Raw genomic sequence first — 16928 nt, 5'->3', positions numbered from 1 at the left:
GGGTTTGATATGCTGTTGAAGTGCTTTTGGGGGAATTTCATTAATAAAAAATAATATTGTATATTGTTTTTACAAAGTTTGTAACTGTAATAAATTTTGAGAAGGATAGTTTTCTGAATCTAAATAGTGGAGTAATAAGGTGAGCTGCTAAGTGGAATTAGAACAGACACTTGACTGTAAAAGTTCAAAATAAAATTGAGAAAGGGCCTTGTGCAAAAGTTCTTGTTGAAATTTCATGATCATTCCGCAATCTTTAATTTTATTTACTTATTCCCTTCATTGGTATGCTTAAGGTTCCTAAGCCTACAGGAGTGAAGAAAGGATGGCAAAGAGCATATGCAGTGGTTTGTGATTGCAAGCTTTTTCTGTATGATGTAGCTGAAGGCAAATCTATGCAGCCTGGAGTTGTTGCTAGCCTGGTGCTGGATTTGAGGTAAGTTTTCAGATTTAGAAATAGTAAAATGTTAATGGATAAAATGTAGATTATTAGTATTTTGGTTCCTCCCCTCCTTTTCATCCAAAGCAGCAATGGATTCCAATGGTATCCATCCAGTAATTTTTGGATAGTTGCTTGACAGTTATGCAACTTAACCATAAAGGTTTTCTTTTACTCTCTTAATTGGAAATGTAGCTTTCCATTGCTTTATGAATCTAAATGTTACAAATTTCAGATCTGCGCCATATTCTCTTAGGTTCTGTGCCAATAAGCATTGCAGTAGGCAGAAGTCAAATCCCTTACCATCCTCTGCCTTGACTGTTCAATATCTAGACAAGCGATAGTGTGACCTTCGTGTCCTGACCATGAAATCCAAACGTGTGAAAACTGGATACTGAAATCTCACATGGCCCATGTGTTTCTCCTGTCATGAGAAGTGTTATCGGATAGAATTAAATTGGCTTTATTTTATTTATTTTTTTATTATTGTTCACATATTACATGTAAAATATATGGCCTCACAGTATCAGTTTTCCTTTTACAAAACATAGAGTAATGTTTTGTTATTTTCTATCTCTGTTAGTGGGTGCATCTCATTTCACTAACTAGCAAATCTCTGAACTAGTCAGCACTGAGCTTCAGTGGAGTTCTCAGCCCTCTGTACCTGGTCTTTACTCTGGAATACTGCTTGACCTCTGACCACCTCCCCACCCCCCCCCCCCCCCCCCTCCCCACCACCACCACAACAAGCTCGAGAATGCCTGGTGATCAACCACTCAAGCTGCCATTGGAAGCTGCTATTGTCTTCCTAGATGTGGGCTCTTGGCAGCTTCCCCCCACTTTCTCCATAAGGCTCACTTTAATAAAGCCATTCCAGCATATTATTTGTGAATGTCTAGCCTGTCTGGAGCCTAATGTGATATGCAGAAAACATCTTGATCTTGGTCCCTGGGATGAGGGGGTTGCCCTATGATGAGAGGCTGAGTAAATTGGGCCTGTACTCTCTGGAGTTTAGAAGAATGAGAGGAGATCTAATTGAGACATACAAGATTCTGAAAGGGCTTGATTGGGTAGAAGCTGAGAGATTTTTCCCACTGGTCAAGGAATCTAGAACACGGGGACAGAGTCTCAGGATAAGGGGTCAATCATTCAGGACTGGGATGAGGAGAAATTTCTTCACTCAAAGGGTTGTGAATCTTTGGAATGCTCTATCCCAGAGAGTTGTGGATGCTCCATCATTGAATACATTTGAGGCTGGGTTAGATAGATTCTTAGTCTCGCAGGGAGTCCAGGGATATGGGGAACAGGTGGGAAAGTGGAATTGAAGCCCAAGATCAGCCATGATCGTATTGAATGGCGGAGCAGGCTCGATGGGCCATATGGTCTACTTCTGCTCCTGTTTCTTGTGTTCTTGACCATGCTGCTTTACATTCCCAAATGCATTCTGTGGATTTAATCCTGCGTTTGTGCCACTCAAATTACTGAAATATCTCAATATAAATTGTGCCAAATTGCTTCTATCTTGTATAATTCTGTCAAATTCAGTATGTGAATTATTCCATCAAATGAATTCCTTCTCAAAAACTTGTCAGTTCTTTGGGGTTTCCACAAAGCTTCCACTAAAGTTAGAGTGGACAGTTGAGAGAACCCCATAATCTGTTAACTGAATCAAAAGTAGTTTAGAAATTTGGATTATCTTTAAGTATTTTATAATTAAAAATAATTATGGGGTCATGCAGCTTTCAATAATTACCCTTAAAATCTATTTCGAAACTATGCTCTATCCACCATTTTATTTCTACCATCTACTCTTTGTGTTGTCAAAGACCAATGAGTAGCTAACTATTTATGGGAAGACTTGTATTAGGTTTATTTTTGCAGAAGACAGAAGATTGGGACTCTGGTAAGGAGAGTGTATATCTTTTGTAAAATCTGTGTGCTTTTCTTCAAGCTTGCTCAATATGTTTCAATCATACCTAATCTATGTTGTGGTTAATGCTATTAAACTATTATTTGCAGAGATGAAGCCTTTTCTGTGAGTTCAGTATTTGCATCTGATGTAATTCATGCTACCCGGAAGGATATTCCTTGCATTTTCAAGGTTAGCATTAATCTCACGATAATGAGTTTTAATTATGCATGCCTTGAGATTCTTCCCTGGCATTGTCCATATTGAAATTTGACCTAATGAGAGTATATGAAATATAAATGAAAGTTTCAGTAATGCTTGGAAGCCCTTAATCTGTGTACTGATTTCATACTTTTGAATGAGGAGCAATGGAATCTGGGCTCAATTCCAACTTAGATGATAGGAATCAAAGTCTCCTTTGCTTGGCATATGTGAGAGCCCTTATATGAAGCGATTTTGGTGAATCACTGTGTACTTCTACAGATTGTTACTAAACTGGCAGGCTCTGTCAAAAGGTTATCAAAGTATATTATTGGGTTAATCACGAGGATTTTTGTCCTCCTTTAATGCTGGAATTCTGTTTTAAAATCAGAAAGTGACTATTCTCCAACAACGACATCCTTCACGTTAATGAGAATTTTTGAAAAAGCTCGGTGGCGCAGTGTTCCAATGTCTGTTGAAGGAGAAGGATGGAAACTATAAAAGACAGTGATATCAAAAGACAATGTTTTGTATTCTTGTGGATGAATACAAAATCACACTGATCTATTTGAGTCCAGAGAGGATAATAATTGCATTTGTCTAATTGACACACATCTAATTACACCAACATTTGTTCTGCAGGTAACAACTTTGCTCCTCTCCTCACCATCAAAGACCTGCTCACTGCTTATTCTGACTGAAAGTGAAAGTGAGAAAAGAAAATGGGTTGGAATCCTCGAAGGATTGCAGAATATCCTACAAAAAAATAAACTTAGAAACAGAGTTGTATATATTCCACAAGAAGCATATGATAGTACACTGCCTTTTATTAAAGCAAGTTTATCTGCTGCTGTTATAGGTAAGACTAGCTGATATTCCTTTCATCCAAGGAAGAAAACATTACTTTTAATACTAATTTTTACAGTTTATTTTTGCAAAATCAAACCTCCATTTCTGTGATTTTTTTTTTCCTAGATCGTGAGCGTATAGCTTTGGGCACCGAGGAAGGACTGTATGCAGTAGAGTTAACGCGAGATAGTAAGCTACTAAATATCAGTTTACCTTTTTAACTTGGGTTTGGGCAATTTTTAATTCAATAATTACAACTGAACAATATTCTTGTTTTCAAAAATGTCTGACTGTAAAACATAGAGTAGAAGTTAACTTTTGTAAACTTGGTTCACTTTACTAAATGTGGAAAGGTTTGAAGACTACAATGATCAAAAATGTACCTTAATTATATTTATAACTTTTGAATGCAAGAAAGTTTGCAGTCTATATAATAAATCTTCTCTGATTGCAGTGATTGTTCGAGCAGCTGACTGTAAAAAAGTCTATCAGATTGAGCTTATTCCCAAAGAAAATATAATTGTCCTTATTTGTGGCCGAAACCGACATGTTCATTTTTATCCGTGGGCTGCTTTTGATGGACCTGAGACCACGTTTGATATTAAACTTGCTGAAACAAAAGGCTGCCAAACCATGGTTTCTGGATCTTTACGGCAGGGTATTGTGAGCGCTGTCTTTGTGGCAGTGAAACGGCAAGTCCTGTGCTATGAAATTAGCCGAACTAAACCTTATTACAAGAAATTCAATGAAATTCAGGCCCTAGGCAATGTACAATGGATGGCGGTCTTTGAAGAAAGACTTTGCGTTGGCTACCCTTCTGGATTTTCCCTGCTTAATGTCCAGGGAGATGGACCTTCCATTAACCTCGTAAATCCAATGGACTCATCGCTTGCATTTCTCTCACAGCAGCCTTTTGATGCTCTTTGTGCTATGCAGCTTAGCAATAAAGAGTACTTGCTCTGCTTTAGCCATGTTGGTGTATATGTGGACTTGCAAGGCAGAAGGTCACGAATGCAAGAGCTGATGTGGCCTGCAGTTCCTATCGCCTGCGGTATGTATATATTTTCTGCTCTGTGCACCGATTGCCATTATGTTGTGTTTTTTTGTGTTTTTCTATTTATCCAAATCTTTTCTAGCTTTAGTGTTCACTTGCCAATTGTAAAAAGCCCTTAGATGCATTATTTCTGCAATATTTCTAAAACTGATCCTAAATATCTAAGCATTCTTAGATTATGCATTTAAGTATTAAACTGAATTAACATTGTACGAATTACATTTCAAAAAATTTTAGGTATATACATTTTTTTTACTGTTTTATAGTTAAAAGGCTAGGTGTATAGAGCACTCTCATATGCATTGAAAATATTTCATGCTTAAACAGTGCTTATTTAATATCCAAAATAGTACAATACAAAACCAATTCAGGTTTTTCAGTTAGCTGAATAACTCTTTGAAACTGAATACGTATGCAAGTAATTTGTCTATTCAAACAGCCATCAGAGCTCCAATTCAGGAAGAATTCTCAACATAGCTTACACACAAGCATATTTTTAAAAAATTCAGATCTAGGTAAAAATGCTGCATGCCCATTTAATTCACAATTCTCATGTTGGCATATCTATGTTTTTGGAGTGTACATCCATCCCACACTGTTAGAGTAATGCTGCATTGTAATACAGGTAGCTAGTTTACATATTACTGAAAGAGCAAGTTTCATCATCCGAATAAGTTAAAAAAAAAATCAAAAGGCAATATAATATACTTGGAACCAGGGTTCGGCAACGTGTCCATACACGGACACCAGTGTCCGTGGTAAAGGTTTTGAGATTCGTGACTGATAATTTCAGGGACGAGAAATCCCATTGGCTTCTTTCCAACCAGAGCGGCTGTAAAAAAAAAAAAAAAAAATCGCACTGTCAGATTCACTGCTGACAGGTGCTGAGAGCGGGAACAGCGGTTTTGGAATTTAGACAGCTTCTGGGTTTTCCAGATTGTTCCAATATTTTTTTTAAAAGCCTGCCAGAAAACACCGAAGCTGCTCGAAGTTCCGAAACAGTTGTTCCACTCTCCAGTCAAAAGAGTGAGAGACGGGGGTAGGGGGGCGGTGAGGGACAGTGGAAATGGATTTGGGCAGGGTGGAGAGAGTGGGTGGGGGCTAAGAGCGAGAGAGAGAGTGGGGGCTGAGAGAGAGAGTGGGGGCTGAGAGAGAGAGTGGGGGCTGAGAGAGAGAGTGGGGGCTGAGAGAGAGAGTGGGGGCTGAGAGAGAGAGTGGGGGCTTGAGAGAGAGAGTGGGGGCTTGAGAGAGAGAGTGGGGGCTTGAGAGAGAGAGTGGGGGCTTGAGAGAGAGAGTGGGGGCTTGAGAGAGAGAGTGGGGGCTTGAGAGAGAGAGTGGGGGCTTGAGAGAGAGAGTGGGGGCTTGAGAGAGAGAGTGGGGGCTTGAGAGAGAGAGTGGGGGCTTGAGAGAGAGAGTGGGGGCTTGAGAGAGAGAGTGGGGGCGGGAGAGAGAGAGTGGGGGCGGGAGAGAGAGAGTGGGGGCGGGAGAGAGAGAGTGGGGGCGGGAGAGAGAGAGTGGGGGCGGGAGAGAGAGAGTGGGGGCGGGAGAGGGAGAGAGTGGGGGCGTGAGAGGGGGGAGAGTGGGGGGGGCTGAGAGGGGGGAGAGTGGGGGGGGCTGAGAGGGGGGAGAGTGGGGGGGGGCTGAGAGGGGGGAGAGTGGGGGGGGGCTGAGAGGGGGGAGAGTGGGGGGGGGCTGAGAGTGGGGGGGGCTGAGAGGGGGGAGAGTGGGGGGGGCTGAGAGGGGGGAGAGGGAGACAGACAGAGGGAGCAGAGAGGGGATGAGAGAGCGAGAGGGGACCGGACACCGTGTGGGACAGAGAGAGTGGGGTATGGTCAGAGAGTGAGAGGGGGAGGAAAGAGAGACAGAGAGAGTGGGGTATGGTCAGAGAGTGAGAGGGGGAGGAAAGAGAGACAGAGAGAGTGGGGTATGGTCAGAGAGTGAGAGGGGGAAGACCAGACTGAGACAGTGAGAGATGGGTGGCACCAGACAGAGAGAGGGGGGGGACAGAGAGAGTGAGACAGGGTGGGGACAGAGAGTGAGGGAGGGGGTGCAGAGAGAGAGGGTGGGGACAAAGGGAGAGTGGGGAGGGGACCCAGAGGGGGGTCGGGGAGAGCGATCAAGATCACTCCTGACAGATGAACATCTATCCGGAATACTCCGCATCGCTACAAGAAGTGTGCGGGCAGTCTTGACTACTTGTGCAAGCAAAAATGAATGCTAGGTATCTCTCTGTCTCAGTGTCCAGCATCATAGTGAAAAATAAGTCAATAAAGTAAGTCTTCTCATTTAAAGCATCTTCACAAAAATGCACATTTGTTATTTTGATTAATAGTAAGATAAATTTTCAATGCCTTTATCTTTCCAAAATTATCTCTGCAGCTCCCTATGTAAGAATTTTTTTTTTATTGTGGCCCCCCCATGTACAAAGGCTGGACACCACCCACCCCTTTCTTTCCTTTTCTCTCTCTCTTCCCCCACTCCCTAGCAGCTAGGTTATTTTAAAACGCAAGTTTAAAGGCTTGTGTGTTATGTAAACTCATTTTTAAAAAGTCACTTGGGGAATGTTTCGATTTCCGCGCTCTGGCACGCATTACTTTCACTTGGGACACAAGCTCAGTGACAGGTTGAAAGTTCCTGTACTCTTACTTGTATATAAATGTTGCAATTCTGCTACTGTCCATTTGGAATCACATTGTTCCAGAACTTGCTTTGAGGGGAAAAGATTTTACGGTAGACAGGCAATGGCTAGCATTTAAAGAACTAATTCATGGTTTAACAACAAATTTACATTCCTTTGAGGCAGAGAGATTGGGAAGGGTTGATGTCCAAAGGGACCTGTGTGTCCTTGTTCATAAGTCACTGAAAGCTAACATGCAGGTGCATCACGGACGGTAACTGGTATGTTGGCCTTTATTGCAAGAAGAATTGAGTACAGGAGTAAAGAAGACTTTCTGCAATTGTATAAAGCCTTGGTGAGATCTCACCTGGAGTTTTGTGTACAGTTTTAGTCTCCTTACTGAAGGAAGGATATACTTGCCATAGAGGGAGTGCAATGAAGGTTCACCAGACTGATCCCTGGGATGACAGGATTGTCCTATGAGAAGAGATTGGGGAAACTGGGCCTATAGGAAAAGCTTTTTCACCCAGAGGGTGGTGGGTGTCTGAAATTCACTGCCAGGAACGATGGTGGAGGCAGAAACCCTCAACTCATTTAAAAGGTACCTAGACATGTACCTGAAGTGCTGTAACTGGTAAGGCTATGGACCAGGTGCTGGAAGGTGGGATTAGATTGGGCAGCTAGTTTTTTCGGCCGGCATAGACTCAATCAGCTGAATGGCCTCCTGTGCCATAATTTTTCGATGGTTCTATATTCTCTAGAGTTTAGAAGAATGAAGGATGATCTCATTGAAGCATACAAAATTCTTACAGGGCTCAACAGGTTAGATGCAAGAAGGATGTTTCCCCGGCTTGGGGGTCTAGAGCCAGAGGACACAGTCTCAGAATAAGGGGTAGGCCACTTAGGACTGAAATGAGGATGAATTTCTTCACTCAGATGGTGGTGAATCTTTGGAATTCTCTACCCCAGAGGGCTGTGGCAGCTTAGTCATTGAGTATATTCAAGACCAAGATCGATAGATTTCTAGATACTAAAGATATCAAGGGATATGGGGTTAGTGCGGGAAAGTGGCATTGAGGTAGAAGACCAGTCATGATCTAGTTGAATGGCGGAGCAGTCTTGAGAGGCCGAATGGCCTACTCCTCCTATTTCCTATGTTTCCTAATAGGCTCTGGGATTAAGATGAGTGAATTTTCCATCACTAAGTTAGGCTGCCCTCTCTTTATCTTTTTCTCATTATGTTCCCAGAAAGTGGAAGGGTTGTTCTCCCGGCTGGCTCCCTTTACAGGAATTCACTTAAAGGCGTGTCGATGAAATGTGCCACCCAGAAAACATATTCTGCTATTCTCGATACTAATAGGACCTATTTTGATGGGCCAATAAGGGTCACACCGGGTTGTCACCAAACAAGAATCTGCATACCAAGTGCCCCTTTTAGGGCACCATTAATAAGAAAGAAACATATGGTCCAATTAAACTAAAAGAAGCTCAATATAAGCAAAGGGAACCTTCCCAACTAAATCAGTGACTGAGTGGTAAAGAATTGGCACTCGCTACTGAATTCAAATAAAGTTGCCCACAGAGATTGGATTTCACCTTTCCCGTGTTTGAATCTGGCACCAAGTCAAGGCATCCAGGCATTGAGCAACAGTGGTGTCGTCAAACAGGGTAAGCAGCCAGTCATACAGTTTAAGGTGATTGGCAAAAGAAGCAACAGTGACATGAGGAAAAACTTTTTTACACCGCGGTCAGTTAGGATTTGAAATGCACTGCTTGAGAGTGTGGTGGAGACATTCAAGGTCTTCAAAAGAGAACTGGATAATTATCTGAAGAGAAGAAAAGGCAGGGGAGTGAGACAAGGTGAGCCGGCAAGGGCACAGTGGGAATTCTGTGCTGTAACCATTCTATGATTCTATGTTGAAGTATTCTCGCACCTAGCAAACTATGAAGTAAAATGCACTGATTATCCTTCACTTACTATTAAAATTTACAGCAAAATGATGTTTGGGACATATACATGGGATTAAGACAGAAGCTGAAATATAATTAACAAACTTTAAAAATAATAATTTAATATGTGACATTCTACAAATATAAAATTACATTTTCAGGGCCAGTGAGGATGTTCATCAGTAATAATGAACTTAACATGCCATTAAAAGCGCAGTTGCACCTCATTCAACAAGATACAACTTTTTCCAGGGTTTTTGCAGTGAGACTAATAGTGTAAAAAGACAAGTTCTCATCAGTTCAGTGATTTCTAATTGATTTCAAACTGGGAGAACTTCAACAGTACACCCTATGGAGAAGCATAGAATCATTGACATCAACTTCTATATTCCCCGTTTGACTGTGCATGTGCAGACTACAGAGGTTGCTGTCAGTTTCAGAGCAGTAACAATTCTGAACGCTTGACGGTTTCGTAGTCATTGCTACCACAAATCTGGGCTATAACATTATCAGTGTCAAATTGTAACCTGAGGTGCCCACTAGTTGGGAAAGACCTCAAGCATGCTGATGGGCACCTAATGTTCCCTGTGCAAGGCCATAAGGCCACTTGGGCACAGAGTATCATGAAAGAGAGACAGGCAGGCAGGGCAATCCCACCCAAACGGGCAGGACCCATTCTGGACCTGTAAATCGTTGTCTTTGTCAGGACAAGGAGCAGACCCATAGAAGGTCCACTGACTTACCCACTCCTGTTTCTGCAGCCCAGTTCCCATTAAACTCCTGATCACCCACCTTCCTTTCTGGCTTTTAACTGATATTAGAAATGGTTCCCTTTCATCAAGTACTGCCCTCCTATCTTTTGAAACTGCCAGAATCATCCCCTTTCAAAATAAAGAAACCACACACGGCCCCTCTGTTCTTGTTAACTACCATCTCTGACCTCCCTTTCCACCCCAAGTTCCTTGAACATGTTGTCATTTCCCAGATTTGTGCCCAACTTTTGTGCAACTCGCGGTTTGACTCCCTCCAACCAGATTTCCACCCTTTCAACAACACTGAAAAGACTCTTATCAAGGTCAAAAATGACATTCTATCTGACTATAACTATCGTGCATTACCTTTTTTTTTTTTACCTCCTTCATTTCTCTCCAACCTTTAAAACAATCACGTGATCCTCCTCCAAAGCTTCTCTATTGTATAGTACAATGGGACTGTCTTCACATGATTATACTGTTAACTATTCAGTTGTAGCCAGTGTGCTCCAGCAATGGCTTCTCTCCATACTTCCTCACCGTCATCTCTGGAGTCCTGCCAGGATCCATCCTTGGCCTCTCCTCTTCCTCGTCCACCTGCTGCCCCTTTGCAACATTATCTGAAATCATGGTCAACTTCCACATGTCTGCTGATGCCACTTAGTGATTTCTACATAGATTTGTACTTTGGCTTAAGAATAACAATATTGAAATTTGCTGATACTACAAAAATGAAGGATTTGACTAACAGCTAGGCAGTTTTCAGGAGCATATAGTTTAGTAGAATGGACAGGTGTGTCAAAATGTGTATGGTGATACATTTTGGGAGAGAAAGTTATAATATACACTCAATGGAAAGATGTTCGAGTTTGGATAGCTGAAACCCAGATCATAAGAAATAGGAGCAGGAATAGGCCATTTGAGCCCTCGAGCCTGCTCCACCATTCAATAAAATCATGGCTGATGTGATTGTGGCCTTAACTCCAATTTCCTGCCTACCCAACCCCACACCCCCCCTATAACCATTAACTTGTACATCAAAAAGCTGCCTAATTCAGCCTTGAATATTTTCAATGACCCAGTCTCCAATGCTCTCTGGGGAAGAGAATTCCAAAGATTAACAACCCTCTGAGAGAAGAAATTCCTCCTTATCTCCATCTTAAATGGGAGATCCCTTATTTTGAAACTGTGATCCCTCGTTCTAGATTCCCCCATGAGGGGAAACATCCTCTCAGCATCTACCCCTCAGAATCTTATATGTTTTAATAAGATCACCTCTCAATCTTCTAAACTCCAATGAGTACAGGTCCAACCTGCTCGCCCTTTCCAGGAATAAGCCTTGTGAACCTTCTCTGAACAGCTTCCAATACAAGTACATCCCTCCTTAAGTAAGGAGTCCAAAACTGTATGCAGTACTCTAGGTGCAGTCTTGCCAGTGCCCTGTACAGTTGTAGCAAAACTTTCCTACTTTTATACTCCATCCAACATTCCATTTGCCTTTCAAACATTTGCTGTCCCTACATGCTATCTTTTTGTGATTCATGTACAAGAACACCCAGATTCTTTGTACCGCAGCATTCTGCAATCTCGCTCCATGTAAATAATACTCCACTTTGGCGGGAAGAATAGAAAGGCAAACAGCCTCGCATTTTCCCACATTATACTCCGGCTGCTAAATTTTTGCCCACTCACTTAACCTATCTATATCTCTTTGCCGACACTTTTTGTGTCTTCCTCACAACTTGCTTTCCTACTTATCATTGTATCGTCTGCAAATTTGGTTACAGTACATTCGGTCCCTTCATCCAAGTCATTAATATAGAACGTAAATAGTTGAGGCCCCAGCACTGATCACTGTGGCATTCCACTAGTTACAGTTTGCCAACCTGAAAATGCCCCATTTATCCCAACTCTTTAAAAGACAGGACCTCTAGGGTTGTAATCTCGGGATTACTCCCTGTGCCATGTGCCAGTGAAGCTAGAAATAGGAAGATAGTGCAGCTAAACACGTGGCTGAACAGCTGGTGTAGAAGGGAGGGTTTCAGATATCTGGACCATTGGAATCTTTTCAGGGACAGATGGGACCTGTACAAGAAGGACGAGTTGCATCTAAACTGGAGGGGCACAAATATCCTGGCTGCGAGGTTTGCTAGCGTCACTCGGGAGGGTTTAAACTAGTGTGGCAGGGGGGTGGGAACCAGAGCAGTAGGACAGCAAGTGAAATAAATGAGGGGGAACTAGTAAATAAGGCCAGTAAGACTAAGAGGAAGAGCAGGCAGGGAGATGTTGCGGAGCACAGCGGGACTGGTGGTCTGACGTGCATTTGTTTCAATGCGAGAAGTATAACAGGTAAAGCAGATGAACTTAGAGCTTGGATTAGTACTTGGAACTATGATGTTGTTGCCATTACAGAGACTTGGTTGAGGGAAGGACAGGATTGGCAGCTAAATGTTCCAGGATTTAGAAGCTTCAGGCGGGATAGAGGGGGATGTAAATGGGGTGGGGGAGTTGCATTACTTGTTAAGGAGAATATCACAGCTGTACTGCAGGAGGGCACCTTGGAGGGGTCGTGCAGCGAGGCAATATGGGTGGAGCTCAGGAATAGGAAGGATGCAGTCACTATGTTGGGGGTTTTCTACAGGCCTCCCAACAGCCAGCGGGAGGTAGAGGAGCAGATACGTAGACAGATTTTGGAAAGATGTAAAGGTAACACGGTTGTGGTGGTGGGTGATTTTAACTTCCCCTATATTGACTGGGACTCACTTAGTGCTAGGGGCTTAGATGAGGCAGAATTTGTAAGGAGAATCCAGGAGGGCTTCTTGAAACAATATGTAGATAGTCCAACTAGGGATGGGGCCGTACTGGACCTGGTATTGGGGAATGAGCCCGGCCAGGTGGTCAAAGTTTCAGTAGGGGAGCATTTCGGGAACAGTGACCATAATTCCATAAGTTTTAAGGTACTTGTGGATAAGGATAAGAGTAGTCCTCGGGTGAAAGTGCTAAATTGGGGGAAGGCTAATTATAACAATATTAGGCAGGAACTGAAGAACTTAGATTGGGGGCGGCTGTTTGAGGGTAAATCAACTTCTGACATGTGGGAGTCTTTCAAATGTCAGTTGATTAGAATCCAGGACCAGCATGTTCCTGTGAGGAAGAAGGATAAGTTTGGCAAGTTTCGGGAACCTTGGATAACGCGGGATATTGTGAGCCCAGTCACAAAGAAAAAGGAAGCATTCGTAAGGGCTGGAAGGCTAGGAACAGACGAATCCCTTGAGGAATATAAAGACAGTAGAAACGAACTTAAGCAAGGAGTCAGGAGGGCTAAAAGGGGTCATGAAAAGTCATTGGCAAACAGGATTAAGAATAATCCCAAGGCTTTTTATACATATATAAAGAGCAAGAGGGTAACTAGGGAAAGAGTTGGCCCGCTCAAGGACAGAGAAGGGAATCTATGTGTGGAGCCAGAGGAAATGGGCAAGGTACTAAATGAGTACTTTGCATCAGTATTCACCAAAGAGAAGGACTTGGTGGATGATGAGCCTAGGGAAGGGAGTGTAGATAGTCTCAGTCATCTCATTATCAAAAAGGAGGAGGTGTTGGGTGTCTTGCAAAGCATTAAGGTAGATAAGCCCCCAGGGCCTGATGGGATCTACCCCAGAATACTAAGGGAGGCAAGGGAAGAAATTGCTGGGGCCTTGACAGAAATCCTTGCATCCTCATTGGCTACAGGTGAGGTCCCAGAGGACTGGAGAATAGCCAATGTTGTTCCTTTGTTTGTTTAAGAAGGGTAGCAAGGATAATCCAGAAAATTATAGGCCGGTGAGCCTTACATCAGTGGTAGGGAAATTATGCGAGAGGATTCTTCGGGACAGGATTTACTGCCATTTGGAAACAAACAAACTTATTAGCGAGAGGCAGCATGGTTTTGTGAAGGGGAGGTCGTGTCTCACTAATTTAATTGAGTTTTTTGAGGAAGTGACAAAGATGATTGATGAGGGAAGGGCAGTGGATGTTGTCTATATGGACTTCAGTAAAGCCTTTGACAATGTCCCTCATGGCAGACTGGTACAAAAAGTGAAGTCACACGGGATCAGAGGTGAGCTGGCAAGATGGATATAGAACTGGCTCTGTCATAGAAGACAGAGGGTAGTAGTGGAAGGGTGCTTTTCTGAATGGAGGGATGTGATTAGTGGTGTTCCGCAGGGATCAGTGCTGGGACCTTTGCTCTTTGTAGTATATTTAAATGATTTGGAGGAAAATGTAGCTGGTATGATTAGTAAGTTTGCGGACGACCGAAAGGTTGGTGAAGTTGCGGATAGTGATGAAGATTGTCAGAGGATACAGCAGGATATAGATCGGTTGGAAACTTGGGCGGAGAAATGTCAGATGGAGTTTAATCCGGACAAATGTGAGGTAATGCATTTTGGAAGATCTAATGCAGGTGGGAAGTATACAGTAAATGGCAGAACCCTTAGGAGTATTGACAGGCAGAGAGATCTGGGCGCACAGGTCACTGAAAGTGGCAACGCAGGTGGATAAGGTTGTCAAGAAGGCATACGGCATGCTTGCCTTCATCGGTCGGGGCATAGAGTATAAAAATTGGCAAGTCATGCTGCAGCTGTACAGAACTTTAGTTAGGCCACACTTAGAATATTGCGTGCAATTCTGGTTGCCACACTACCAGAAGGACGTGGAGGCTTTGGAGAGGGTACAGAGGAGGTTTACCAGGATGTTGCCTGGTCTGGAGGGCATTAGCAATGAGGAGAGGTTGGAAAAACTCGGATTGTTTTCACTGGAACGACGGAGGTGGAGGGGTGACATGATGGAGGTTTACAAAGTTATGAGCGGCATGGACAGAGTGGATAGTCAGAAGCTTTTTCCCAGGCTGGAAGAGTCAGTTACTAGGGGACATAGGTTTAAGGTGCGAGGGGCAAAGTTTAGAGGGGATGTGCGAGGGTGGTGAGTGCCTGGAACTTGCTGCCGGGGGAGGTGGTGGAAGCAGGTACGATAGCAACGTTTAAGAGGCATCTTGACAAATACATGAATAGGATGGGAATAGAGGGATACGGGTCCCCGGAGGTGCAGAAGGTTTTAGTTTAGGCAGGCATCGAGATCGGCGCAGGCTTGGAGGGCCGAATGGCCTGTTCCTGTGCTGTACTGATTAGATTAGAGATACAGCACTGAAACAGGCCGTTCGGCCCACCGAGTCTGTGCCGAACATCAACCACCCATTTATACTAATCCTATATTCCTACCAAACATCCCCACCTGTCCCTATATTTCCCTACCACCTACCTATACTAGTGACAATTTATAATGGCCAATTTACCTGTCAACCTGCAAGTCTTTTGGCTTGTGGGAGGAAACCGGAGCGCCCGGAGAAAACCCACGCAGACACAGGGAGAACTTGCAAACTCCACACAGGCAGTACCCGGAATCGAACCCGGGTCCCTGGAGCTGTGAGGCTGCAGTGCTAACCACTGCGCCACTGTGTTAATTAGCCAATCCTCTGTCCATGAGCTCTTATGTGGCACCTTATTGAATGCCTTTGGGAAATCTAAATACACAGTATCTACTGGTTCCTCTTTATCCTCCCTGCTTGTTACATCCTCAAGAACTTTAATAAATTTGTCAAACATGATTTCCTTTAAAACGATTTTGACTCTGCCTGATTGCATTATGATTATGTCCTGCTACTACTACTTAATAATGGATCCTGGAATTTTCTCAATGACAGACATTAGGCTAACTGGCCTAGTTCCCTGCTTTCTGTCTCCCTCCTTTCTTGAATAGAGGTGTTAAATTTGCAGTTTTCCAATCCGCTGGGACCTTTCCAGAATCTAGGGAATTTTGGAAGATTACAGCTGATGCAGCAATTTATTTTAAGACCCTCGGATGCAGGTTATCAGGTCCAGCATAATTCCCTGAATATTCAAATGCAGGTACATTGAACTTTTAAAAAAAAAAAAGCTAATAGTGATTTGTCTTTTATCAATACAGGCATAGAGGTGCAGTTGTAAAAAGGTACAAGAAAATGGCAAGGCCGCAGTTAAGAATACTATATGCTGTTTTGGGTACCTTGAACCCATTGAGATCATATAGCATAGACTAAGCAGGATGATGCCAGAGATTGGAAACTATACTTATCAGGGGAGATTTGAGGTACTGGGATTTTTGCCACTGAAGCAATGATTCAATAGAGGTTTTGAAAATTATAGTGCATTGGCAGGGTAAATAGGGAAAGACCATTTTCTTTGGGGAGTCAGTGACAAAGGAGTGTTTAAAATGGTCAGAGTAAGAAGAGAGGTGAAGAACAATTTCCTTACACAAAATTATTGGAGCATGGAGCAAAGACCATTCAATCTTTTAACCTATAGAATCATAGACCTTTGCAGCAAAGGAGATGGACATTTAGCCCCTAATGTTAGCTTTGTGCTGGAGCAATACAAAACCATTTTTTTTCCATATAGTCCTGTATCCTCCTCTGTTTCAACTGTTTAATTTTCCCTAATATGGATAAAGGAAGGTACAGGGCTGTTAGAACAGAGCAGGCACTAGGATTAGCTTTGGATTGCTCTAGCCTAGAGCTAGCACAAACCCTATGTGCTGTAATCTTCTGTGAGTCCATGTGAGCAGAGCTCTGTGTACATGTAAGTACAGTTATCTAAAGCTCTGATTTCATCCACCCAGGCAGTGTACACAGGAAGTATATTCATGGCTGCTTACTTGCACCACACTGAGAAGCCCTTCTCATAATGTGTCTCTTGGTGCAATATAACAGCTGTGATAGAATTTTGTTAGCATAAATCTCTCTCTTCACTCTGCCTTCGTCTCCCTGCACTGCATACCACCAACTAGTTGGATAACCGGTTTCCAAGCCTCGACCCATGTCATTCTAAGCCAACTGCAATGAAGTGTATGAGTGCAAGCTAGGGTCCAAATCATTGTATGGACATTTTCCCCATCTCTTTGGGATGATATCTGATCTTTATTGGGTACATTCTCCCAATAAGGCTGAGATTGGGAACTCATGCTCTGCACCATCTCAAGAAACACATTTTATTTTTAATCAGCTTAAAATTGGTTGAAACAGAAGCTTTTGCTTGTCACAGAAGCAGTATATATGATTTACCATCAATGTTTAACACTTCAGTGTTTCA

General features: G+C 42.9%; 1 protein-coding gene across 1 annotated transcript in view; it reads left to right on the top strand.

The window, feature by feature from the left end:
- cdc42bpb (CDC42 binding protein kinase beta (DMPK-like)) overlaps positions 1 to 16928 on the top strand; it is a 268863-nt gene that overhangs the window by 228036 nt on the left and 23899 nt on the right. The window contains exons 28-32 of the mRNA XM_068038967.1: positions 294 to 433; positions 2456 to 2537; positions 3189 to 3405; positions 3522 to 3584; positions 3850 to 4446. Coding sequence (XP_067895068.1) covers positions 294 to 433; positions 2456 to 2537; positions 3189 to 3405; positions 3522 to 3584; positions 3850 to 4446 — 1099 coding nt within the window. The remainder of the gene's footprint in view (positions 1 to 293; positions 434 to 2455; positions 2538 to 3188; positions 3406 to 3521; positions 3585 to 3849; positions 4447 to 16928) is intronic.

This window comes from Heterodontus francisci, chromosome 9 (assembly GCF_036365525.1).
Source record: "Heterodontus francisci isolate sHetFra1 chromosome 9, sHetFra1.hap1, whole genome shotgun sequence".
Classification (NCBI taxonomy): domain Eukaryota; kingdom Metazoa; phylum Chordata; class Chondrichthyes; order Heterodontiformes; family Heterodontidae; genus Heterodontus; species Heterodontus francisci.
The sequence above is the reverse complement of the archived record's forward strand: the minus strand, read 5'-3'. Positions and strand labels throughout refer to the sequence as shown.